We start from the raw sequence: 26,270 nt of genomic DNA on the forward strand, positions 1-26,270 counted from the left end.
GCATAGGTAAGGCAGCCAGCACAGGCCTGGCCCACAGCACATGCACTCACTCACCTCAGTTTCTTTATCTGTAAAATGGTGATATTGATAGTACTTATTTCTTGGGATTGGTGTTAGGATTCAATATGCCGGTACATGTAACATTCTTCTAGAATGGCACCTGGGGCACAGCAAATGCTTAATTAATGTTGAGGATAACTGATGTCTTACTGTCTTGTTTTCGATTCTTTCTGGAAGGAAGTGGGGTGAAGATCAAACCAAGCAAGCGCATGTTCCTCTTGTTCCTCCCAGTACCTGGTCCACTCAACTGTTTAAAAGGAATGCTTGGCTTTGAGGGCTGAACTCCCAGACCACGTGGTCTGCTCTAATTTCCCAGGCCCTAATCTGCTCCCAGCTTCTAATGATGCAGCTGGTAATAGGATTGTGGCTTCCCTCTAGGGCGGCCACACAGGCCTGGCCGTGGGGCTGGCGACTGGTGTTAAGCAACTCTGACCACCTGCCTACTGAGGGGCTAGAGCCCTCAGCCCAGACCCTGTGCCCCCGACCGGCCTCTTGTGCATGGAATGGTGCTGTGCCCCTTGCCAGCAGGCCAGGCTTGCCATGGTGCTGCATGCCATCTTGGCGCGGGGGAGGGACGTGTGCAGGCGGAATGGACTACTCATCCTGTCTGTGCTGTCTGTCATTGTGGGCTGCCTCCTCGGCTTCTTCCTGAGGACCCGGCACCTCTCACCACAGGTCAGCCACCCGGAGCATCTCGGGGTCCCCGTCCAGGAGGGGTGTGTGGGCCTGAGGGATCTGGGGTCACAGTCTCGTGTCACAGCTCCCTGGTGCCATGACAGTGTGTGAGTCCCTCTGCCCCTCTGGGTCCCGGTTTTCTCATCTGTAACATGGGTGTGATAAACACTTTGCAGGACTAGAGGGAGGAACCAGTCACGTGCCTGGGGAGTGATTGCAAACCTAGCACCACCAGGTGAGATGAGGCAAGGGTGCCTCATGACGACAAACACAGGGCCAAGAGTTGTGGCGGGGAAAGAGGGGGGTCATGTGTGAGTTCAAACAGGCACCAGAGAACACCACCTAAAGGCTGCTCAAATGACAAGAGATCCAGGAAAGGCGCTCTAGGCAGAGGTGACAGCAGGTGCCAGGTGTAGGGGCCGGACACAGAGGTCAGCTGGCCCATAGGTCCCATTGCCATGTGTGGGCTTGCAACAACCATGAGATGCTTTTGGGCAGAAGAGCGACAGGCCAGTTGGAGCTTGGGAGACCCCTCAGGTGCTGAGTGGAGAGGGGATGGTATCGAGGCAGGCAGGGGGCTGAGTAAGGGGCAGCTTGAGGGAGACCTGGTAGTGCAGATAAAAGGGACAGACGTGAGACCTGTTTTCAAAAGGAGAAGCTTCAGGATGTGGGGGCTGATTGGATGTAGGCTGGGGGACAGGAAGGGGAGCCAGGCCCCGGGTTTCCAGCCTGTGTAACTGCCATGGGGAAGCTGCCTTGCCTGGGAAAGAGCCCCTTTCCCTGTCAGCCCCAATCTCTTACAGAAGAGGGAGCGACATTCCCATGGTGTTAAAGAAAAAATCCTTCTGCCACTTGTGAAACTGGTAAGGAAGGCTGTATGCAGGACTACTGTGGTGGGGGTAGGTGTCAAGACCTCCTGGGGAGAGAGATGGGACCCAACCACAAAGATAACAAAGCCGGCTGCAGATTTACAGCCAGTGAGCAGAGGGAGGGGGTCGGGGACAGCAAATGGCTGCAGGAGACATCAGGGTAGGGGGATTCTTGCTGAAGGCAGGCCAGGGCGACCAGACATTGATCTGGGATGGGGAATCTGATCCAGTATCGGGGTGCTGAAGGGTGAAGGATCCTCACTAAACTGACTCGGCAGGACTTTTGCTACAGCTGGACTATGCAGGCCAAAGACAAGGCCCAAGGACAAAGCCCAGTGGAAAAGAGGGTTCAGAGGAGACTATCTAAAGTGTGGTCAAGGAGAGAGTCTTTGTCAATGGGCTCCTGGAAGAGTCCCTATTCCCAGAAAGTCCTCTTCCCTGCTCACTAAGGTCTACTGCTATCTCTACAACGGGCTCAGGCGTTAGACTTTGTCTTCCATTGAAAGGAAAACACCCACTCCTGGAGAACTGAGCCACGACAATGGTGACCCTGTTAAGCCTCGAGCAGTTATTTAGGAAGAGGTGTGGACTCTGGAGGCAGAGAAACCCTGAACTTTGACTCTGCTAGCAAATGGCTGGGCAGTATCCTCTCTCCTCCCTGGGCCTCAGTTTCCTTATCTGTAAAATGGGATATGGGGCAGTATATGTCTACTGGAATTGTTATGAGGAATAAACCAAGGATTCATTAGTGCCCAGCATACAGTAGGTGCTTACTACATGTTACTTCCCCCTCTCTCCCTTATCTACCTGTTAAAGTCCTGTCTACATCAGGAACCATCTCATCTCCCATAGCTGATGAAAAGTAACTGTAACCCCACTGCTGGCCATCTGGCTTCAGAGCTGGCTATGTGGGTGTCTCTTTCTCCCACCAAGCTGCACACTGCTGAACAACATATGGGTTTGTTTGGTTTTTTTAACCAAAACCTGAGCCTAGCCCTGTGTCAGGCACCGAGAGAACGCTCAACTATTTGCTGCATTAAACTGGCAATGGAACAAAAAATCTGCAATCTGTTCTCTTTAATTTTCCTCAGCAACAAAAATATATCTCCTGCAGGAAGATTATTTTGTGAAAACAAATTGGAATGCCTATTATTAAAAGCCAAACTCATCTGGGGCCTCCTTTGCCAAAGCTGCCTTTCCCATCTGTTTGGAAATGCAAATGTATTCCGGTCTGGATTAACCTGCCAGATAAATTGAAGGAAGGATGTAGAGGCTTAGAACAATTATTTGGCAGGAACTGGCTTTCTCAGCATCTTACTTTGAAATCTGGGATTTCTCTGTTTGATCTCTTTGCCTGTGACTCAGAAACTAAACCCTTCTTGTTTTGTAAGCTTATGCAACAGGCAAAAATCATAAATAATTTGGAAAATGGTAGAATGTTCTATTTGTGAAAAGAATTTACAAAATCACAGGATTTTGTCTTGGGATATGAGTATCTCATTTAAAAATACTGAGCATTTTGAGACCTCAGTTAAACCATGGTGCATTACAGTTGTATTCATTTTTTTCCCTCCTTCCTAGAATTCCACTAACATTTTAGTAATGGGATTTTTAAAAGATAAAACCACCAAGAATAAAGAGAATATAAAAGGAGACAGTTGAGAAGAGAAATTGAGAGGCTACAACAAATTAGACAATATGGAGGTGGATGGAGCTTATGACCTTGTTCACAGAAAGCTGGCATCTTAGTCAGTCTGTGGAAGTCGATACCAAGTCAGTTTGCCTTGTAGACTCCAGAACATAAAAGAGCAAGATGCTGCACTAGGCAGGGTGAGGCTGGGGTTGAAAGCCCAGGCATGATTTGGAATTTTGTAACCAGAGCAGTTAGACCCCTAGGGACCTTCCAGTTCAGTTGGGGGACTCATCCACCCATCTCCACCCCCCTGCCTGCCCCAAAGAACCAGAGAAGCTGGACTTGGGGGTACTGGGCCACCCCTGTGTGTGTTGGGGAGACAGCCATGCTGAGGCACCTACTTCAAACTAATTAGCAGACATTTTCATCTGAGTGGGGTCCCCAGCACAGTTTCAGATTGCTGTCAGCTGAGCTTAGGCACCACGTCATTCCTCAGGCAAAGGCAGGAAGAGACTTCTCTCACTGAAGCCTCAGAGAAAAGATCTCTAAATTCTGCTATAAAGGAGACTCCTCTACCATCCCACACAGCCTCAGTGAAAAAGCCTGATCAGTGCCTGTCGCCCTGCCCTGAGGACCGTCAGTTGACAAGCCCCACCCATACACGCAGAAGTTTAGCGCTTCAAACTTACATATGAGCTGAAAGCCACGCCACCAGCAACGTGAGGAGACTGCTAACGTGAAACAGAGTAAACGAAGAGAAAAGGGGTCTCTAGTGAGAGAAACAAAGAGAAAAGGGGGTCTCTAATGAAGCAGAGACAAGGCGGGGAGGAGAAGGAAGCTTTGTAAATCTCCTCTTAAGCTTTCCAGAGTGAAGATACAGTTACCGTTTAACAGAGGGGATGCAAAAAGAAGGAACAATCAGAAGACAAAAAAGAATCTGGGGAAATTAAAAATAGAAGAACTAAGATAAAAATGTGAGTAGCTGCCCAACCTATAGAAAGGATAAATACTCAAAGTGTTGGAGACCCTGAATACCCTGATTTGAACATTACACAGTGTATGTAACAATATACCAACGGTACCCCATAAATATGTACAAATATTATATATTAATAGAAAAACTTTGGCTAGACCTGGTGGCTCACACCTGTAATCCTAACACTTTGGGAGGCCAAGGCGGGTGGATTGCCTGAGCCCAGGAGTTCAAGACCAGCCTGGGAAACATGGCGTGAGACCCCATCTCCAAAAAAAAAACCATTAATGTCAATAACTAGGATAAAGTTGTAGAAATCTCCCAGAAACTAGAACAAAAAGAAATGAAAATAGAAAAGAAAACATAAGAAAATTAGAATGTTCAATGTCCAGCTACCTAATGACACTTTTAGAAAGAGAGCTAAGAGAAGAAAAATAGAGGAGAAACAGTTTGCAGAGAATCTAAGCAGTTTCTCAGATGTGAAAGGTAAGCATAGCACTGTCAATTTTGTTTAAAAAAGAAAGAAAACCCCATACTATGGCCCATCACCATGAAATTACCAAAAAGTGGAGATAAACAGATGATCTTTGGATGGTTCTGGTGGAATAAAACCAACATCATTTAAGGAACAGGAAATCTTCCAGTTTGAACACCTTAAGCAAACTGGAAGCTAGAAAACAAAGGAGAAACATCTTCCAAACCTGAGGGGAAATTATTTCCAATGAAGTATCTCACATATGCTATTATCAGAGGTAAAGGTAGAATAAAGGCATTTTTACTCATGTAAGGACTCAGAAAAGTTTATCTCCCATCCACTATTACTCAGAAAGCTACCAAAGGAGATGTTTCAGCAAAACAAGGAAGTAAACCAAGAAGATAAGGGATCCCAGAAACAGGGGGCCCTCTAAAGGATAAGTCCCAGAATGACACTCAAGAAGGGAACCATGACAAGCACTGGGCCTAGAGAGCAGTCAGTCCAAACTGGAGCAGGAAGGTGGAGAGCTCACGGACCAAGGTCCCAGGCAGGATAAAAGAGAACCAATGTGCTTGAGAGAGCAGAAAATACTATCATTAGGTAGTTTAGTAGACATGTTAAAATGTTTGGAAGAAATTAGTGGGTGATTCCCAGAAAGCAAGACAAATAAAAATCAGTCAATTAACTTTAGGCTACAAGCAAGGAGGCATGGTTGTAGTACATTACTTGGCTCAACGGTAAACACTGTTTGATGATCAAAACATTGTAAATCTTGACTATTGATTTACCTAAAAATTGATATAAATATAATGGTGAAATAGGTGGAGAGAAAGGGAGTAAGAACTAAGTTTTCATCAATCATGGCAGGGAAGTTGATAGATGTCAAAATGATGAATCAAGAAATAGCATTATGACCATATTATCTAGAAATACTGATACTATGGGAAACAGCTAGAAGAATTGAGCATGTTCACTACTGGTAAGTTGTGAGATAGGGATAGAGAGAGATGAGGAAAGAGCTGCCTTTTTATCAGTAGAGCACTGTTTTATTTATTTATTTATTTATTTTTATTTTTATTTTTTTTAAGATAGAGTCTCCCTCTGTCATCCAGGCTGGAGTGCAGTGGCCCAATCTCAGCTCACTGCAACCCCTGCCTCCCGGGTTCAAGCGAATCTTGTGCCTCAGCCTCCTGAGTAGCTGGGACTACAGACACACACCACCATGCCCAGCTAATTTTTGTATTTTTAGTAGAGACGGGGTTTTGCCATGTTGGCTGGGCTGGTCTCAAACTCTTAACCTCAAGTAATCCACCTACCTTGGCCTCTCAAAGTGCTGGGATTACAGGCATGAGCCACCAAGCCTGACTATTAGAGCACTTTTAATGTAAAGAATACATGTGGGTGCCAGGTGCAGTGGTTCATGCCTATAATCCCAGCACTTTGGGAGGCTGAGCTGGGAGGACTGCTTGAGTCCAGGAGTTTGAGACCAGTCTCGGCAACATAGTGAGACCCTGTCTCTACAAGGAATACAAAAATTAGCTGGGCTTGGTGGCACACATCTGTGGTCTCAGCTGTGTGAAGATTGCTTGAGCCCAGGAGGTGGAGGTTGCAGTGAGGCAAGATCGCACCACTGCACTCCTGCCTGGGTGACAGAACGAGGCCCTGTGTCAAAAAATAAAAGAAAAAAATATATATATATGTGGACTAAAGTTAATTAAAAATATATCGTTGGCAGAGTGCATGGCTCACACCTGTAATCCCAGAACTTTGGGAGGCTGAGGAGGGTGGATCACAAGGTCAGGAGATTGAGACCATCCTGGTCAACATGGTGAAACCCCGTCTCTACTAAAAAAGATACAAAAAATTAGCCGGGCATGGTGGCACGTGTAGTCCCAGCTACTTGGGAGGCTGAGGCCGGGGAATTGCTTGAACCCGGGAGGCAGAGGTTGCAGTGAGCCAAGATGGCACCACTGCACTGCACTCCAGCCTGGCAACAGAGCAAGACTCTGTCTAAAAAAAAAAAGAAAATTATATATATATAGAGAGAGAGAGAGAGAGAGTCATGATGGGCATATTTCTTTAAAAAGCAGATTTTCTGGTGCATTGGAAATGGTAGCAGTACAGGAATAGGAGGCCTGATTCCTGGTCCTGTGCTGCAGTTAACATTGGGTGGGCCCGTCACCTCCCTTTTGCGGTTCAGCTTCCTCATCTATCACATGAGTGGGCTGGGCTAGAAGATCTCAAGAGTCCCCTCACAGCACCAACATTCGATGATTTGGAGGTTTTTAAAGCATCAGATCATTAACCAAGTATGTTTGGCTTTGGTTAAAAAAAAAAAAAAAGTTGCAAGTACAACAATTTAACTTGGATGATGTTTGAAAGTCCATTTGCCTGCCTCACCCACAACCTCACCCTCTGAAGAAAGTGGCCCCACGCCAGAGTTGCCAGAGTAGCAAAACTGAATTAAGTTAAAAAAATTTTAAAAACAGCACACCCAGATAAACTGGAGTTTCAGATAAACAGCACTTTTTTTTTTTTTTTTAGTATAAGAATGAATTACACGTTGTTATCTGAAAGTCAGATTTAACTGGGCTTAGCAGCCCTTCTGCTTCAGGTGTCAGGTCCTGGTCACGTGACTGTTACTTGGGAGACAGCTTATTGGGCAAGGAATTGGCTCCTTAGTCAAAGATCCGTGGATGGGCTGGAGCCAGCGGCCTAGGAAGGAGTCAGGCCTAAGAACTCTGCTAAAGGGGGCTGTTTCTACTGCATGGTGTCACACCCATTCAATCTGATCCTCTCTCTCAGCGTTTTCGGGGAGAAGCGCTAGAGAATGGACCCAAAAGAGATGGAGAAACTGACTTGCAAGAAGGCCATGGTCTGCTTAGGAGTGGGTCTCCTCACCAGCTGGGCTGGGGATTTCTCGGGGCAGGAACCCTGCCTAGTTCATGTTGAGGTGCCCACCATGATGCCTGGCGTGATGCGCGTTGAATGAACGCGTGAGCAGTACTCGGCTCTCTCCTCTCGTCACTTGCCATCTGCTACATGAGAGAGATTTTATTCCATGGCTAGGCAGATGCGTGGTACAGATGGGAGGAGAGCTGTTATTTACAGGATTACCGAACATTTACTGTCATCCAGGCGCTGTGCTAAGTGCTTGCGTGCATTCTCCGGTTTAAGCCCCCCAATGACCCAGTGAGGCAGAGTAGTCCCCCCTTATCCGCTATTTCACTTTCTATGATTTCAGTTACCATTGGTCTGAAAATGGGTGAGAACAGTACTGTAAGCGATTTTAAGAGAGACCACATTCACATAACTTTTATTACAGTATCTTCTAATCACTCCATTTGATTATTAGTTACTGTTAATCTCTTACTGTGTCTAATTTATGAATTACATTTTATCATAGGTATGTACATATAGGCAAAAAACAACATCCATAGGTTTAGTCTCTGTGGTTTCAGGCATCCACTGGCGGTCTCGGAACATGTCCCCTGAGAATAAGCAGGGACTACTGTAGTTATTACCCTCATGTTATAGACGAGAAAAACGCAAAAACTCAGAGTGGTCACAGAAGATGCTTAAGGCCACACAGCTTGTGGTGGATTGGTGGTGGTGGTGGGGGGGGGGGGGATGTTTACCAGGATTGGAACCCAGTTCTGTGGCTCCAAAGCCATTTCTTTCTCCATGGACTCCACTGCCATGTGCTAGACAGGGGAGTCAGATGGGATAGTGCTTCAAAGATTGTGAAGAATGGAACCACTGTGCAGTCTACATCTCTTGCTATAACCCCAGTTCTTACTGTGTTTTCAGGAAATTAGTTACTTCCAGTTCCCTGGAGAGCTCCTGATGAGGATGCTGAAGATGATGATCCTGCCACTGGTGGTCTCCAGGTGAGAGTGGAGTTTCGGCCAGGCGGTCTGGAACCAGGAGGGGAGAGGATGGCTTCTGTTGCTGCCCTGCTCCTGCTGTGGGTGGCTGGACAGCAACCACAGGCCGTGGGAGGAGTGTGACTTCAGGGCCTTTATGAACAGTGCTGTGGGCTGCTGGCTTCTGAGTCATTTAGTGGCCCCAATTGTTGGTTCCGTCCAGTAGAATTTTTAGTGGGCAGAACAGGTGATTTGGAGTCAAAGGACATGACCTGACTCCAGGATAACTCAAGGCCAGGGAATTGAGGGATGACTTCCCAGAGGAGGGGCTGTTCATGGTGACGCAGCAAGGCCTAGAGAAAAGAGAACTAACTCTGATGATATTCCAGTGATAATATCCTGGCTCGGCTGTGTAACTTTGGACACATTATCTCACCTCTCTACGCCTCAGTTTCCTCATCTGTAAAATGGGAATAACAACACCTACTTTGAAGGGTTTTCATGAAGACTAAGTGCTTGTGTATGCTGAGCACTCAGGAGGTTGGGACTTGGGACAAGAGAGGGACGGTGGGAGATGAATTTGGAGGGTGAGCTCTTGCCCAGTCATGAAAGACGTTGAACACCAGGCTGAAGAATTCAGACCTCACCCAGTAGGGTGCGGGCCACAGAAATCATGGGAGATCACTTGGTCCCTTTCACTGATGTGCTAGGGTGACCTTGAGCAACCCTATCCCTGTCTAGGCCTTGAGTTTTCCAGATGTATAATGAGTGGCTGCTCCAGGTGGTGTCTAAGAACCTTCTGCTCTGAGGCCATGAGAAATCTTCATCTTCCAAGACTCTTCTGCAGAGAGGAAAGAGGATGAGCCTCTGCATGGGCTCTGCCTCCTGGCCTCCCTGCTGCTGAGCAGTGAGCCAGCTCCTCGGCCCTCTCCGCTTTGTGAAGTGGAGATAATCCCCAGGCCAAGGGCGCTTTATATTTTCTGCACAGAGGCCTTTGCAAGCAGCATTTAAATCTCTCAGGACTCAGCCTTCAAGGCTCTGCTGAAATGCTACCTCCCTCAGGAAGCCTTCCCTTACTCCTCAACTCACTCTAGTGACTGTCTCCTCTTACTACATCTTTGGAGTCATTCACTGAGCCAGTGAATCTGTCAGGGTCAGCAGTCCTCTATGTTGCTGAATCTGTACGACACGTCCAGTTCTTCCACATGGCCTCTCCATAGCCATGGGTGCAGCTGATTACTCTTGCCCTCATGAAATGCCCTTCCCTGTGGACTCACACTCTCCTAACTTTTTGCCTGCTTTCTATCCATCCATCCTGGTCTCTCTCCTTCTACTCAACCTCCAAATATTCAGTTTATCCAGCCTTTTCTCATCTAATTTCATAGCTTTAATGTACCACCTACAAGCCCAATGCCCCCAGATGGAGATCTTCCCAGACCTCTCCTCTGAGCTCCACATGTCATTAGCTAACTGCCTATTTGACATCTCCACTTGGATGTTTCACAAACATTTCAAGTTTTGTTTTGTTTGAGACAGGATCTTGCTCTGTTGCCCAGGCTAGAGTGCAGTGGCACAATCTCAGCTTACTGCAGCCTCGGCTTCCTGGGTTCAAGTGATCCTCCCACCTCAGCCCCCAAGTAACTGAGACCACAGGCGTGCACCACCACACCTGGTGATTTTTTTGTATTTTTTGTAGAGGCTGGGTCTCACCATGTTGCCCAGGCTAGTCTCAAACTCCTGAGCTCCAGCAATCCACCTGCCTCAGCCTCCCAAAGTGCTGGGATTACAGGCATGAGCCACCGTGCCCAGCCACACTTCAAGTTTGATGTCACCAACTTGAAGTTTTACCCAGCAAACTGCCTTCTTTTCCTGTTTTCTTCTTGTCCACAAATGGCAGCTCCATCACCCAGGTCTTCCATCAGGCCTGTCGTTGGCTGTCCCCTTTCTCTCAACCCCACAGCCCCATCTGCAGCTCCTGCAGATTCTGCCTACTCGGTCGAAGAACGGAGCTTCCTCCCCACCCTACAGGCCCAGGCACTCTCTTCTCACATCCGGACTCTACCGCCACCTCACTGGTCTCCTCGCCTCACTTCTTGTTCCCTCCCGTCCATTCCACCCAGTGGCTAGAAGGATCTCGAGAAAAGTAGATTGGGCCCTGCCCCTCATTTAACTTCAACGGCTTCCATGACATGTAGACTCAATCTGCAGACCATTAACCTGGTCTAGGAGGCCCTGCATGATCTGCCCTGCCCGCCCACCTCATCCCATGTCACACACTCCAGTCCCCACCAGCCTCGAGTTCCCTAAGCAGACCAAGCCCTTACCACCTCAGGGCCTCCACACATGCTGCTCCTTCCTCTGGAACACGCTTCCCCAACATCTTACACCTCTTCTTCCTCCTCTTTTTTCCCATCTCAACTTGCACATCTTCTTAGGAAGGCCCTCCCCACTGACCCCTTCACGCCACCCTGGCTCTCCCTCACTGTACCCCGTTCCCGTATCATATATTGTCATTCTACATGCATTCACTTGTTGATTAGTTTCTTTCTTTATCTCCCATTGGGCTGTCAGCTTTGCAAAGTTAACGAGGCTACTCTGCCTAGATTCAACTCTGTGTTGTCAGCACCTAGCCAAGTGCCAGGCACATAGTAGGTGCTTATTAATACTGGTCAAGTGAATTAATTAATGGATCCAGCAATCATGCATTGTGCTTTCTGGACACTTGGCCCTGTGCTGGGTGCTGCAGACATAGAGATGATGGAGAGATTGTCTCTGTCTCTGGAGAGACTATCTCGTGGTGTTCACAGACTGCTGGGAAGACTGACAGGAACATAGACAATCACTGAACAGCTAAGTAAGTGCACTGGTAGAGGAAGCTGGGACCCTTGGCAGCAGCTCTGTCTGCCCTTTCCTGCTGACTGTCCTAACTGCCTGGGCATTGCCCCTCTCTCAGAACAGAGGCACCTTAGAGGCCGTTGTGTGGACCCTGGAATCACACAGCCTGGCCTTGCTATGTATTACCTGTGTGGCCTTGGACAAGTCACTCAAAACAAAACACAAAAATCCTGTTCAGAAGTCAGAGGCCTGGGTCCTCAACCTGCCTCCTCCACAAGCGATCATGCGATCTGAGGTGAGGCCCCAACCCTGGGCTTCTTTACCCAGCAACAAAGGCCCGTCCAGCTCTCCACTTTCTGGCTCTCAAATGCCTGGTCTCCCTCCACCAGACTCAGTGTTCTCTTGGCTGGAAATGCATGTGGTATTAAGTTGAGAAAAGCCAGGATGTGTTCATACATTTCATTTCTTTGTTATAGAGTTTGGACTGGTGCAGAGCAACCATGTCGCTGAGAAATGGAACTGCTTTCACATTTTCCTACGAAGGGAGAATTAAACCTTCGTGCGGGAAATATGACACATTTCTGAGCCCTAAAACCCCTCGTTCCTGAACTCTCCCTCCTTTGGTCTCAAAATGGCCTATTATCCATGCTGGCCAGGAGTCCATCCACACTGTCCCCTGAGCTCTTGCTCTTGGCCAGCCCAGGGCTGGGTGTCCCTATGCTTGAGGAACAGCCACTCTGGTGTGAGGTTGTTACTCAGGGCAGAGCAAAATCACCAGAGCTGCTTTGAAAAATTTAGATGTCAGGCCTGACCCTGAGCTGACTGAACCAGAACCCCAAAGTGTCCAAGCAGAGGTTTGCTTTCAGAGCTCCAAACGTGTTCTGAGGATTTGAAGCCTCCTGATTGTCCTGGGGTCAGACCTTCTGGCTCCACATCTTCGGAGCCCAGTAGGAGGCTGTGGTACTCCCATCCCCAGGGGCTCCAAGCTGTGACCCAGGAAGGCAAGGTTTTCTGCAGTGTGACCTGGCTACAGGGCAGTGGCGGGAGGGCAGGGGTTACATTTGGGCTCACCAGCTTCCAGTTCTAACCACCTGCAGGTCTGGGCCTCCAAGCCTGGCTCCCATGACATCTGTTCCCACCTTCTCTCCAGGACAAACAGCCACCCTTTCCCCACACCAAGTCCTGGAACGAGGCTGGTCACCCATTAGTCCTGCAGCATGCCACAGGGGTCTGTCTCCACACTCCTGTTCCTGCCCAGCCCCTGCCATGCACACCCTCTTTTAATTTAAAGTCTCACTCTGTATTCAAGGCCTGTCTCAAGGTTCTGTGTGGGAAATCCTTCCACCTCCCCGTTGGTTGGTAAAATGGATGATGACCTGTCTCCAGTGCTGACACTGTGTGTGACCTGCATGAGCTGAGTGTCGTTAGCTCAGTGACCTCGCGGTTGCAGCTGGCATGCCACACAATGGGGGACAGGCATCTTTTAGTCCACTAGTGACGTCTATGCGAGCAAACAAACTAGCATCCCTATGTGGAAGAGCCACTCATCTCACTGAACAAGAAGTGCCCCTGTTGAGGGGTCAGGCCGGCGGGGCGTGGCCCCCTCTGTGGGCAGGGTCGTGTGCATCTTTGTTTTTGTCTGAGATCCCAGGAGGGGATCAGGTCATTGACCCCCTGTCTTTCACACTGACCTCTGCCAGGTACTCAGTGTGACAGATTCGTTCAGAGGCTGGAGAGCTAAACGACAAGCAAAGAGTGGTGGTGAGGTGTAAAGAAGTGCGGGTGACTGCAAGGGTGGACGTGAGGGCTGAAAGGCCCCTGGACTGCCATGGAGGGGTCACAGACACACCTTGCTCTGGAGAAGGGAGGCCCAGTGGGAGGGCAATGGGGCCAGGAGGGTTGGAGCCAAGTTCAGTCACTCTTCCCATAATCTGGCATCTTCCAGCTGTGGGCTCCTTTTTTCTAGAATTTCTCCGGCCCAGCCCCTGGGCCAAGTCCCTCCTCAGACAGGTGTGCTTCAGTCCAGCTGAGTGCAGCCCACGCTTGACCAGTGGTGGCTTCCTCTGTCACAATGTGGCAGGGGAGCAGGCAGCATGGGCGAGGGTGGCTGAAATCTGCAAAGGCTACAGGGCAGGAACAGGGCTTTGGAGTCACTCTCTATACGTGCAAACGTAAACAAGCCTTTTAGCATCTGAGCCTCAGTGTCCTTGCCTATAAAGTGGGAAGAATACCTCCCTCACAGGGTTATTATGAAAAGTAAATAAGAGAATGTACATGAAGACCCAGCATGGCTCCTGGTACATTATGGATGTCCCATGTTTTTCTTTCTTCTTTTTCCTTTTCTTTTTCTTTTTCTTTTTCTTTTTTTTTTTTTTTTTTGAGACAGTCTTACTCTGTTGCCTAGGCTGGAGTGCAGTGGCGTGATCTCAGCTCACTGCCGTCTCCGCCTCCCAGGTTCAAGCAATTCTCCTGCCTCAGCCGCCCAAGTAGCTGGGATTACAGGCGCGCACCACCACGACTGGCAAATTTTTCATTTCTTAGTAGAGACGGGGTTTCACCATGTTGGCCAGGCTGGTCTCACACTCCTGACCTCAGGTGATCTACCCACCTCGGCCTCCCAAAGTGCTAGGATTACATGCGTGAGCCACCATGCCTGGCAGATGTCTCATGTTTTTCTAATTTATTAAAGCATCACCAGGCTCCTCAGATGTGTCATGAATGCTCCCCCAGCCCGTGGCCACCTCTGTCCCTGCTCTCAGCCGGAAGCCCCTTGGATGGCCTCTTCCATCTTCATGGTTCTAATTAGCAGCTGCAGCTCACCTGTCCCCTGTCCTGGAAAGCCACCCTTGACTGAGGCACACCTGGGTGCTCCCTCAACACCAGTACAGACCGTGCAGCAGGCCCTGCTTCACCGGAGTCGTGCACACCTGCACATCCACAGGGCCTCCATGGGGGCACTGGCCAGGTCCGGCGCCTCTCCATGATGCACTCACCTGGCGCCCAGAGCCATTTCTTGTGCCATGGCAGTCAAAGCCTCCTTATCTGTCATGAATTCCTATTCTTTTTCTTTTTCTTTTTTTTTTTAATTGAGACAGGGTCTCGCTCTGTCCTCAGGCTGGAGTGCAGTGGCATGACCACGGCTCACTGTAACTTTGAACTCCTGGCCTCAATCGATCCTCCCGACTTAGCCTCCCAAGGAGCTAGGACTACAGGCACACGCCACCATGCCCAGCTAATTTTTTTAAATTTTGGGTAGAGAGGGGGATCTCACTATGTTGCCAAGGCTGGTCTCGAATTCCGGGGCTCGAGGAATCCTCCTGCCTTGGCCTTTCAAAATGCTGGGATTACAGGCGTGAGCCACCGCACCTGGCCCAGTTCCTATTCTTACTGCCTCTTGCTTTTCTCCGCCCTTCACTCCTACAACCAAGCAGCCTTCATCAGCTTCCCATTCACACGAGCATTCCTTGCTCCAAGTAGTACCTTCAGCTGTCTCCTGGTCCTCTGTGTACTGTGTATTCGTTACCATTGCTGTGTAACAAATTATCACAAACTTAGTGACATAAACATACTTCATGGTTGCCTCAGTCCCTAGGTCAGCAGTCTGGGCGGGCTTGGCTGAGTCCTTAACTCAGAGTCTCAGGCTGCAATCGAGGTGTCCTCTGGCTCCGCTCTCATCCGAAGGCCCAACCAGGGAGAATCTGCCTCCATGCTCCCTCAGGTATGGACAGAAGTGGTTCCCCGTGGCTGCTGCCTGAGGGCCCAGCATTGACAGCTGTGCTGTGGAGCCACTCAGGTCCTAGAGGCTGCCTGCAGCTCCCCGCCCCAGCCGTCTCCACAGGCGGCTCACAGCGTAGCACTATAGGTCATCGAGGCCAGCGGGAAGCCCTGTCCTCGCCACTCTTCTGAGTCAAAGTCTTCTACCACATAACTACAGGGACACATCCCACCACCTTGCCATGTTCTCACAGAAGTCACAGGCACTGCCACACTGGGGGAGGAGGAGACGCCAGGGCTCGGGTCGTCAGGGTCGCCTGAGTGCGTGTCCACCTCCTTCTCTCTCCCGGAATCTTCCTACTCTCTTCCTCTGTCCCCAGAGCAGCCGGATGTCTTTCAGAAGTCACTTCTGCTCACCTCTCTCCCCGGAGCCGGCTTGGGTTGGGTGGAGCCTCTGCTCAGCTTCTGTCCAAGTAGCTCATCAAGAAATTTCTGAACAAGGACTGCTCCCTTACTGTAAAAGTAATTCTGAACAATATAACTCTCTCCCTTTCATCTGATTTCTCATTGCCCCGTACAGGGCCTGCTACTGCCGGTGCCTGATCAATACATTTTCAATGAATAAGAAGCAGCGGAGGGCAGCGGCAGCAGAGTTCAGGGAAAGCCTCACCACCAGCATTTGAATGGGCCCTGGAAGACAGTTAGGAGCTGACCTTTAAAGATGTTTTCATGTTTTAAAAAATTAGATAAAGCCCTGGCAACATAGTGAGACAGACCCCATCTCTACAAAAAAAAAAAAAAAAACTTTAAATATTAGCCAGGCATGATGGTGGGCACCTGCCTGTAGTCCTGTCTACTTGGGAGGCTGAGGTGGGAGGATTGTTTGAGTCCAGAAGGTTGAGGCTGCAGTGAGCCATGTTAATGCCATTGTACTCCAGCCTGGGCAACAAAGCAAGACCTTGTCTCATAAAAAAAAAAAAAATTAGATAAACAAATTACAAACATTTTGGATAACAGAGAAGAAATCATCCTCTCCATATTGCTAATTCTGCCACTGTGATTTCTTCTCCATAAAGTTTGTTCTTATTCTTTCTGGTGAATTCACCAGATGCCGGGTGAGGTCCTTGGCTGATGGGATCAGAAGCCCAACTGTCTGAGCCTCAGAGCTGGTTGGGTCTGTCCCCCGATGCTATAAGGGGCAATCAAATATGACAAATACTGATTTATTCATTCCCAGAGATCAAGACACTTGCCAGCGAGGACAGTCATATGCAGGGTCTGGCTAGAGGCTCTCTATGGGCTCACCGTGCAGGGAACCCACTGGTTAAATCTGCTTGCTGGTGGGTCCATTTAATTATTTAATTGTATAACCCAGTGTAACTCCAGGTTTGCCATTTTCAGTTTATTTCAGCCCTCCCCACCACCCCCGCCTTATAGTGGAGTTCCATCATGTGTGCATTTAACTTAAATGAATTCAATTACATGTGCTCTGAAAAAGGGAGAAAATCATTTAAATGAGACAAGAGACTCCTCCTTCCAAGGGCTCTGCCCCAGGTGAGGGCCTCGAGAGAGGAGGGCCTGAATTGCTTCCACTGGCCTCAGTGCCCAAGAACCTGCCAAACAGTGAGCACCTCCCTGAAGCCAGGGAGTTTCTAGGGCCTGCAGAGGGGCAGTGTTTTACATCAGGCCTCTAAGTGTATGCTGACGGTCTCATCTGGTGTTTGCTTAAAGAAACAGCAACCCACTTCAAGGCTGGAAGGAAAACTGTCTTGAATGAACTTACACAAAACCATACCTCCTGGACTCCATGGGCAACTTAAGAGATTTTCAAGGGCAAAATTAATCATACTTGGTTTTTGCTTTATTGAAACTGAATACACTGAATATGGTCCTACTCCCCTGTACAAGCAGGAAGCCCAGTGTCTCCCTCTGGAGGCCTCCACTCCATGGCCACAGTCAGCTTATTTCATTCAGTGGAAGCTTCTGGTGTAAACAGAGCTGGAACATGGGGTCCTGCCACCAGCTCTGCTGCTCTGGTTCCCTCCACGTGGTGGCCCTGTGGAACGCAGGTCCTGCGTGGCCTGGTGGATGTCTGCACACTGCCCCTTGCATGTGCACAACGCTGCTCAGGCTACAGATGCCTCCAGACCCCTAGGTCACCCCAAGTCACCCCAAAGTGCCCGATAATTGTTCCTAAAGCAGCCTGAGTCATGTCCTGAGATCAGCTTCCTGGGAGTTGAGCCCCAATTCCCTTTTCACTGCTACTGGGTTCATTTTGGGGGCCTTGAGTGCCAGGCCATCTCGGCTGGGGGACTCTAGCGAACCCTGGTGCTAACTTCAAATCACAGGGAACTGGGGCTCAGGTCTTAGTCTTTTTCCTCTCCGAAGGCCCTGATCCCCTGGTGCAAATGGGCACAGTTTTCCATAACTGCAGATGTCAAGTTCTCAAGGAGGGGGTTTCCATCAAACCACAACAGCACCTCCCTTGCCTGGACAGTGCTGCCTTCTCATCCGACATTGGCTGCTCAAAAGATTCTTTGCAAAATAAAATTGCCTGCAGGGGAACTTGCTCTGTCCACCCATGAACAGAGAAGCCTTGGACAAAAATTAGAAAATTCTGCCTCACATGACATTAGTATAGGAACGAATCGTCTAGACAGGACCTGCAATGGGCCCCCGCCATGGGTTTGCCCTCCTCAGCTCTCTGCCATGTGCGGCCACAGTTCACTAACATCGTGCCAATTACATCTTCATTTAGAAAAGTCAAGCCTTTAGGGCCTGGGAGCCTTACTTTCCCATTCTCCCCCCAGCAGGCCACTTGTCACTACCCCAATCCTTTTTGCTTTCAACTTACAGTGTAACCCACAAAGTATCTTCCACAAAAATAAATCTGTAGCCTGCTTGCTTTGGTTTTCCCCCAACATGATGCCATAAGAATTTCCACACTGCACCTTCATCTTGGTGATCCTGTTTCACTCTCCCACTCGGGAGGCACAAAGTTTGCAAAGCCCTTTTCTTGTCACAAGACACTTGGGAGGCCGCTAGACTCTTGGGGGAGCTGCTCTGCCCCAGAACTGTGGGTTCATCTTGAGTTCACCCTCTTAGACTCAGCCATAAAATAGGCACAGTGCCGTCTGCTAATTTACAAAGCAGGTCCCGGCAGGTGCTACATGTGTGTGTTTGCGTGCGTGTGTGTTTGTGTGTGTGTGTGTGTGTGTGTGTGTGGCCCTTTATGGCCCCATTCCACTGAGGCTAGAGTTTGCACCTAACCTTGGGAAGTCAACTCAGCCTTGTTTTCACACATCCTCAGACAAGCTTGACACAAGGAATTAGGGGTAGGTCAGACCAGCATCTGGATCCAGCTAGAGCCTCCAATTCTCTGCTTGCTTTTTGCCAAACCCTTCTCTCCCCTCATTCTTCAGTTTCTTAAACCAGGCGTCGTTCCGGGGAAACTGAATCCATGTGTTTGTGATTCACTAGGGCTGCGCATGGTGGAGTGTCCTGTGAGCTCCACATCACAGCAAAGACAGCCAAGTGTAGGTGTGGGTTGTCTGTGAAGCTGTGTTGTGTGTGTGTGTGTGTGTGTGTTGTATTGTGTGTGTATTGTTTTCCTTCCTATTTCTTGTAAGGACTTTAAGCTGATTTTTCTTAGAATCAGGAAATCATGTTTGGCCAAAGAAACTCAACACTCCCTTCTCCCCTTCCTGAGGAACTCTAGTTTGGCAGAAAATTCCCCAACACCCACATTCTAACTTATTGGAAATGGGCCTGGGCCAAGCAGCCGTCAAAGTCTGATTTGGGAGCCAGTGTGCAGGGGGCTGCCCGGACTCCCCAGGACAGGCCGTGAGCGGGAGGAGGCAGAGGAGTGGGTGGCCAGAGGGCCAAACCGGCACAGCCCGCGCTTCAGACGCTGCCCCCCAAGTCACGGGGCAGCCACAGTTCGGCAAGCTCCACGGAACCTTCTGGTGTGAGCCCTGGGACCTGCCTTTGGCCCTCCTGCCCAGTCAGATGATTTGCCTTACTCATCAAGAGGGGAAACGTGGCCCGCTGTGGGCTGCGGGTGGGGTCAGACCTCCAGCCTGGTGACTCCGAAAAACTCCCAGGCTTTATCCTGCACCACAGACTTCCATGCTCTCACTCCCTTCCAGTTAGAGAATTCCTGCTTGGCCTTCAAGGCTCCGTCCAGCTATGCCCTCCTCTGGGAGGCCCAGCCCGATGCCCGGGGGACTGGCCCTGCTCTGGCCACTCAGTCACAGCCACCCCCACCCCCAGGTTGCTGTTGCAGCTCTGCTGCAGGTCTCCCCACCTGCTGGCCAGAGCGCCATGAAGAACACAGACCCACCTCATTCACTTCTGAGCCCCACAGCACCCAGAGCAAATGTTCAACACCGGGCAGGGTGGGCACATATCTCAGAACCTGGGGAGGTGGGCAAGGTTTTGTTGTGCTGCCGCCCTTCTCTGTGGGGAACCACTGTGCTGGAGAGAGGCCCACAGGATGGTCCCGCCTGAGCCCTGTGCAGGGCAGACTCCAGGGACCCTGCTGGTGCAGGGAGGGGAGGTAGGAGACCTGAATTCCCCTGACTCCTGACGGTCTTTGCCCCATGGGCAAGGAAGGAGTGAGAGGTTCAGCTCACGTGGAGTTGGAAACTGGACCTGGCCCTGATTACCTTAGGGAATGCAGCCTTCTTGGTGGGGAATGGTTGAGAATGGCTGGAAGTCTGACGGTGAGCTCTGAGGGCTACAGCTGTGGCTCCTCCAGCTTTTGCTTTTGATCCAGTTCAAGTTTGTCATTTGCACAGGTCCCAGTGGAGTGCCCTCTTGGCACCCAGGCCTGGGAAGGAGGGACCTTCAGAGGACAGCAGGGCATGCCGGGGTAGCAGCACCCACTGCCCACACTCTGAGCCTCGCCCTCACTCCCACCTTCCCTCCATGGATTTCAAGGTGGAGGCAAAGAGGTTTGGTCCATGTGGCTCCAGAGGGCTGGCTGGGCCCAATGTGGCCCAATGCTCTTCCTTGGAGGCAGATTTCATTGTGACACCAGGAAGGACTTCCTAATAAGCATCACCAGCTCATAGTGGAGGGGCTGACTCAGAAGGTAGTGAGTTCTCTGTCCTCTGAGATATGCAAGCAGAGGTGGTGGAGGAATTTCTGCCCTTGGGAGGGGGTGCTGAGACCAGATGGCCCAGACTTTAGCTAAGTGGGAGTCTGGGCACGCTGCCTCAGACCTCAGGAGGAGTCGGCTTGAGCGTGGGGCTTTGGCAGAGCCGTCTGGGAAGCATGACTTGGAGCTGGCGCTAATGGGCATGGTACTGGCTGTCAGCTGCTAGGCCTGCCTTCTTCTCAGGGGAAAGGAAGAGTAAGCCATGATGCTCAGGTAGACTGAAGGGACCCCTCTTGCCCACAAACCCCCAAAGCCTCCTTCCTGCGGCCTGTCTGGTGGACTTCCTGCAGCTGCATCCCAGGGCCAGCTGGGGAGAGCCTGTGCGGCTGGGTCAGCCGAGGCCAGAGCCCAAGGACTTGGCTGCAGGGCTTGGGGCTCCTCACTGTCCCTCAGGTCTTCCCAGTGCCAGGAGGTTGTGACTGGATGCTGTCATGCTAGCAGAGTAGGGCTTGAACCCACTTACTGTGTGACTTTAGCAAGTTGCTTGCACACCTCCAGTGACTGGGAGGTCACCACTTTTCAAGGTAGTTCCTGCCAGAGCAGGACAGCTCTGCCAGAAAGTTATTCCTGGTGCTGAGCTGACAGCCCTAGGGCTTTTCCCATCGTTCATAGCATTCCCAGGTCTGCTGTGCTCTGGACCACATAGCACCTGCCCTCCAGCCCCCCATCTGCTCCCCACAACCAGGCACGTGCCTCTGTCACCTGCTACCTACCCCAGCTGCCCTTTACAGGACACACACACACCCCACCCTGTCTCTTTCCCAGTGAGTCAAGGCAGGTCTGCAGCAGCCTCCACCAGCCCCCGGGCTTCTGAAGCCACAGGCGGGGGCCCGCCAGCCCTTTGGCAGCCCTGCGTCCCAGGTGACTCACTAGCTGGCAGCAAACAAAACCCAAAGTCCCCTCCCCACGTGTGCAGCCACGGCTCAGCCTCCCCCTCCCACCCCGGTGTTTGTGCACTCCAAGCTGTGGAAGCCAAGTGTGGCCCAACACATGTCTGTGTTCAGGCTCATTGTGGCAGAATTGGCCCATGGTCCCAGCCTGCTGGGGTCTGCTTGGATTCCCAGCTCCCTCATCCAACACATTAGCTGTTCCTCCCAGCTTCCTGTCCTCTACAAATCTGCTCCACATGCTGTCGGGGGCCTTGGCCAAGCCATTGATTAAAATGACCAGAAAGGAGAGGGCCGAAAGCAGAGTCCTGAGGCCCACCTCTAGACACCCATTTCTACTGCCCAGGACAGTCATTTGGCTCCTTGTCCCTTCACCAAGCTCCCATCTCTTCCCAGATTTCTGGTGCTAACTGTCTCGATGTCACACAGACACACAACGCCATGGGCATTCCCCTAAGCCCATCAGGGGGACCAAGGCTGGTACTGGTGATCTGTTCTCAGGAAACCTTCAATGGCTGCTCAGTCACCAGGGCACACAAGCCGTCCTTTTCAAGTCTGATCTAGAATGTCACCCTAGTTTAGCATCACACACATCAGCAACCCTGCACTCAGGCCTGTGCCAGACCTTGGGTTCTGAGAACCTAGAGCCAAACTAGACTTAGCCTTGCCTTGGAGGAGTTCCAGTCTGCTGGGGCAGGTGGTCACAGACGACAGAGGAAATTCTAACAATTGAAATGCAGTGCATACTTATCACATGCCAGGCGCCACTCCAAACCAAGATTCGACCTCACAGCAAACCAGCATCATCCCCATTCATCCTCAGTGGAAACAGAGGCACACCAAGGCTCAGTCACATGCCCAGGGTCTCCCAGCGAGTGAGGGATGCTTACTCACGAGAGCTTCCTTGTCTTGCCTAGGGGCTCAGGGAGGCCTTCAGAGGGCGGTGGTGCCTAAGTGGAGACTTCAGAGCTGAGCTGCGTCTAGAGGACAGGAAAGGAGAAGCAGGTGGGGACTGGGCTCCCGGCACTCCCTGCCAGCCCGTCCTGTGCCAGGCACTGGGTCAGGCCCTGGGGATTCGGGTTGAGCCCACTGGCAGGGTGGTCCATAACAAACTGGGAAGCACAGGTTGCCCTGGGGAAGTGGGTGAGATGACTGCAGTCAGGGAAGGCTTCCCAGAGGCAGTGATGTCTAAGCTGACCCAGGGTTGGGGACATTGGGCTGGGGTCGGGGAAGGGATGGTGGATGGAGAGTTCCAGGCAGGAGGAAAATCCGGTGCAAAGGTACTTCCAGGAGCAGAGTGGACGAGGAGGAGAATGGCCCAGCCACACTGGACCCAGGGCAGGGAAGGAGCTGGGATGGTTGCGGAGGGCAATGGGGAGTCACTGGAGGACTTAAAACTGGGGGAGGGGCACCCGGCAGCCGGGCAGCCTGCAGGCTCTCTTGGCTCTCTCTGCAGGGAGGTGCGACTTCAACTTCCACTTCGTGGAGCGTGGTTTCTAATCCCTCACCTTTGTAACCAGCTCTTGGCAAATGGCAGAGCTGCTCAGCACCTCCCAGTGTGAGATGGGGTCAGGAGTCCCACCTGGGGGTTGGTGCGAGAACCAGGGGAGGATCAGTCAGCGGCCTTTTTCTCCCTCCATGGGGAGCCTGGCAGCCACCGCCTCCCTTCCCCCACCCCTGCAAGGGGAACAATTACCAGAATTGAGACTGGCTGGGCCTCCCCACTGCCTCTGCCGGTTAATGTCTCTAATCACCACAATCTCTTGATCCACAATCCCTGGGCTCTGAGTGGTGGCCAGATGGTTTAGGAGGGAGTTCCAGGCCTCCAGACACCCAGAGGCTCTTCCCTGGGGCCCTCAAACACCTCAGGTGCTCCCAGGAGCACCCAGCCAAGCCTGGAGTGGGAGAGAGGTGGTTGCCTATTCTCCCCTCACCATAAATCACAGAGCCACAAGGAATGTTTGAAGTCATCCTCACGGAACCTCCCACTCTATCTGGAAGCCTCCATCCAGTATCTCAACAGGTGGCCATCAAGGATCCACTTAGGTGCCTCCAACAACGGGAAACTCCCCACCACAAATCTGAGGCTCATTACCACAGGCAGGCTGTGAACTCTGAGATTGAACTACAAAGGCTTTACATGGGCTGGATCACATTAAAATCATAGTTGGCTGGGCTGGGTGGCTCACACCTGTAATCCCAGCACTTTGGGAGGTCAAGACAGGAAGATCATTTGGGCTCAGGAGTTCAAGACCAGATTGGGCATCATCAAGAGACACCATCTCTACTAAAAATTTTAAAAAATTAGCCAGGCATGGTGTTGAGTGCCTGTAGTCCCAGTTACTTGGGAGGCTGAGGTGGAAGAATCATTTGAGCCTAGGAGGTCAAGGCTGCAGTGAGCCGTGATCGTGCCACTGAGCCCTAGCCTGGGCAACAGAGTGAAACCCTGTCTCAAAGAATTAATAACAAATAAAATCATAGCCCAAAACAGATATTTTCCCCCACCACCAGAGTTAAACCAGGTCTGTACCACAGAGAGGCACTGTGGGAGGGGGAACCCCACAAGGTTCTGAATCAGAAATCCCTGTTCCAATCTTGACGCTACGGTTCACCAACTGGGGGGCCTCGCCACTTGCCTCCACCTCCCTGTGCTCCATTTTCCGCGTCTGTAACTCAGAACTATTGTATTGGGCTGTCCAATACAACAGCCATGAGTCAGAGGAGGCTACTGAGACCCAAAATGCAGGCAGTGCAACTGAGGAACTGAACTTTTAATTTTATTTAATTAATTTAAGTTAAAATTTAAAACCTGAAGCAGTATAATTTTTTTTTTTTTAAACGGAGTTTCATTCTTGTTGCTCAGGCTGGAGTGCAACAGCATGGCCTCGGCTCACTGCAACCTCTGCCTCGTGGGTTCAAGCTATTCTCCTGCCTCAGCCTCCTGAGTAGCTAGGATTACAGGCATGCGCCACCACACCCAGCTAATTTTGTATTTTTAGTAGAGATGGGATTTCACCATGTGGGTCAGGCTGGTCTTGAACTCCTGACCTCAGGTGATCCACCCGCCTCAGCCTCCCAAAGTGTTGGGATTATAGGTGTGAGCCACCGCTCCTGGCCTAAACATTTTTATATTGATGACACATTGAAATGATAATATTTGGGATACACTGGGTTAAATAATGTATTAAACTTAATTTCACCAAAAAACTAATTTCACCTGTTTCTTTTCACTTTTTAATGTCACTACTAGAAAATTCTAAATTACAAATGTGGCTCGCAGTGGAACTCCACAGCGCCTCACTCAGAAGGTTGTTTAAGGATCCAGTGAGCTGGGTGTTCAGGTGTCTGGGGAACAGTAAAGTCCCAGAGAGATGATGGCTTCTGAGGCTGCTGGGTCCTCCAGGAGGTGTCCTCTCCATCACACAAGAAGACGGGCTCAATCTAGAAAGAACAGAGAATGTGAAGGACTATTCAAAACAAAACAAAAATTATTTATAACACCCAAAGATAACGGTTACATTTCCTATAGAGTTTGCTTGTTTCCGTGCCCGTCCGTGCGACCTGGTCTCCCACCACCACTGGGCACCAGCTGCAAGTTCTCAGAAAAGTCACCTTTAACAGCTTGGCCCTGAAGCCTGGGACCTTGAGGAGCCTCAGCAGGGAGGAACTCCTCAAAAAGCCAAAGGGCAGGGCCTTACACCTCCTTTCTGTGCCTGTGAGGGCTGTGGAAGCCACGCCCTCTGCATGCCCAGCCCCCATTCTTCTTGGCCTCTGCCCTCACCTGCCATGGCCCCGGCACTCTGGGGGAGGCTGACCTATGCTGCCAGTTGTCACCAGCAGTTTCCACGGCTGTTCACCTCTCCCTTCCGCCATATGTGGGGAAGGAGGGAGGCTCCAGCACAGAACGACTGGGTCCCAGGATTCTCTCCATTTCATCCATGGGTGCTCTCCTGTCCAGAGCCAATGGGGGCCCCAGGGTGCGGTCAGGGGTCCCTCTCGCTCTGTCTAGAACCTATACTCCCTCCCACATCTCATTCTGTCCCTGAGTTGGCGCCACCCCTGTGTTAGGCCTCTTCTTCCCCGGAGGGGCCTTCTGAGGGGCCTTTATCCTTTTCTGAAATCCAGTCCTCACCTGCACCCCACTCCACGCAATCCCTCAGACATGTCTATGTGCCTAGACCGCAAATCCAGAGGGGGTCCTCCGTCCCAGGAGGTTCCAGGGCTCACTGCAGAGATGCAAACGATCTGGTAACTTGCTTTTCCACTTAGCGTTGATTTAGGAACATCCTTCCAGGGACATGATCACTCCTGATGGTTGCTATGCCATCCCTTTCTACCTAATCTGCATTGGTGAGTTCTTAGGTGGAGTTTTTGATCTTACAAATACTACTTCAGTGACCCTCCCAGTACACCATGTTTACATTGATCTTCTCAAATCTAAGGAATTGTTAGTTCTCCGTTCTAGACATTCAGCAAATTCTGCCGCCTGAGTTGTGCTGAATGCCACAAGGCCACCCTATTCCTGAGCTCAGCCTATCTTCTCTATCCCTTCTATCACCAATCTGTCACCAACCCTCAGATATTACCTGAGCTCAGACCACAGCGAACAGCACGGTGTCTCACACTTTCCAGCCTCCCTTCTGCCTTCTGCTGTCTCACTGTTGGGCATGTCTGCCCCATCTCCAAATCCTCTCCCATTTCCAAGAGCCAGCTCAAATGCCACCTCCTCCAGGGAGCCCTTCTTGACTTCCCTAGCTTGAAGTGATTCCCCCTTCTCTGAATAAAGCCAGCATTTCCTTGTCCCCCCTTCCCTTGTGGTTCTGATGCTCCCACACAGTCCAGGGGCCATTTGAGTGCACTTGTGGCCCAGTGTCGTTTCCATCTCCCTCCCCATTCCCTGGCAGACTAGGAGCTCCTTGAGGTCAGGGACAGGTTCTGATTTCTTCGTGTGGGCACAGGGCATGGTACAGAGTGGGCATGTGAGAAAGGTTTGAACACATATGAATGAAGGAGGACAGGCCTGGGTCTGGCCCTGAGTTCTGGCCCAGCCGGGCACTGCTGTCCTGTATGACCTCAGGCAGGGCCTGCTCTGGGGGACATGGCTTCCCTGTGGCCTGAGACA

General features: G+C 50.8%; 1 protein-coding gene across 1 annotated transcript in view; it reads left to right on the top strand.

The window, feature by feature from the left end:
• Positions 1-585: 585 nt before the first annotated feature.
• Positions 586-26,270, top strand: part of SLC1A7 (solute carrier family 1 member 7) — a 54,432-nt gene continuing 28,747 nt past the window's right edge. The window contains 2 exon segments of the mRNA XM_033226330.1: positions 586-735; positions 8,496-8,575. Of these exon segments, the coding sequence (XP_033082221.1) occupies positions 601-735; positions 8,496-8,575 (215 nt within the window). The 5' untranslated portion in view covers positions 586-600.

The sequence above is a fragment of the Trachypithecus francoisi genome, unplaced genomic scaffold (genome assembly GCF_009764315.1).
Source record: "Trachypithecus francoisi isolate TF-2019V2 unplaced genomic scaffold, Tfra_2.0 Lachesis_group12, whole genome shotgun sequence".
NCBI classification, from domain to species: domain Eukaryota; kingdom Metazoa; phylum Chordata; class Mammalia; order Primates; family Cercopithecidae; genus Trachypithecus; species Trachypithecus francoisi.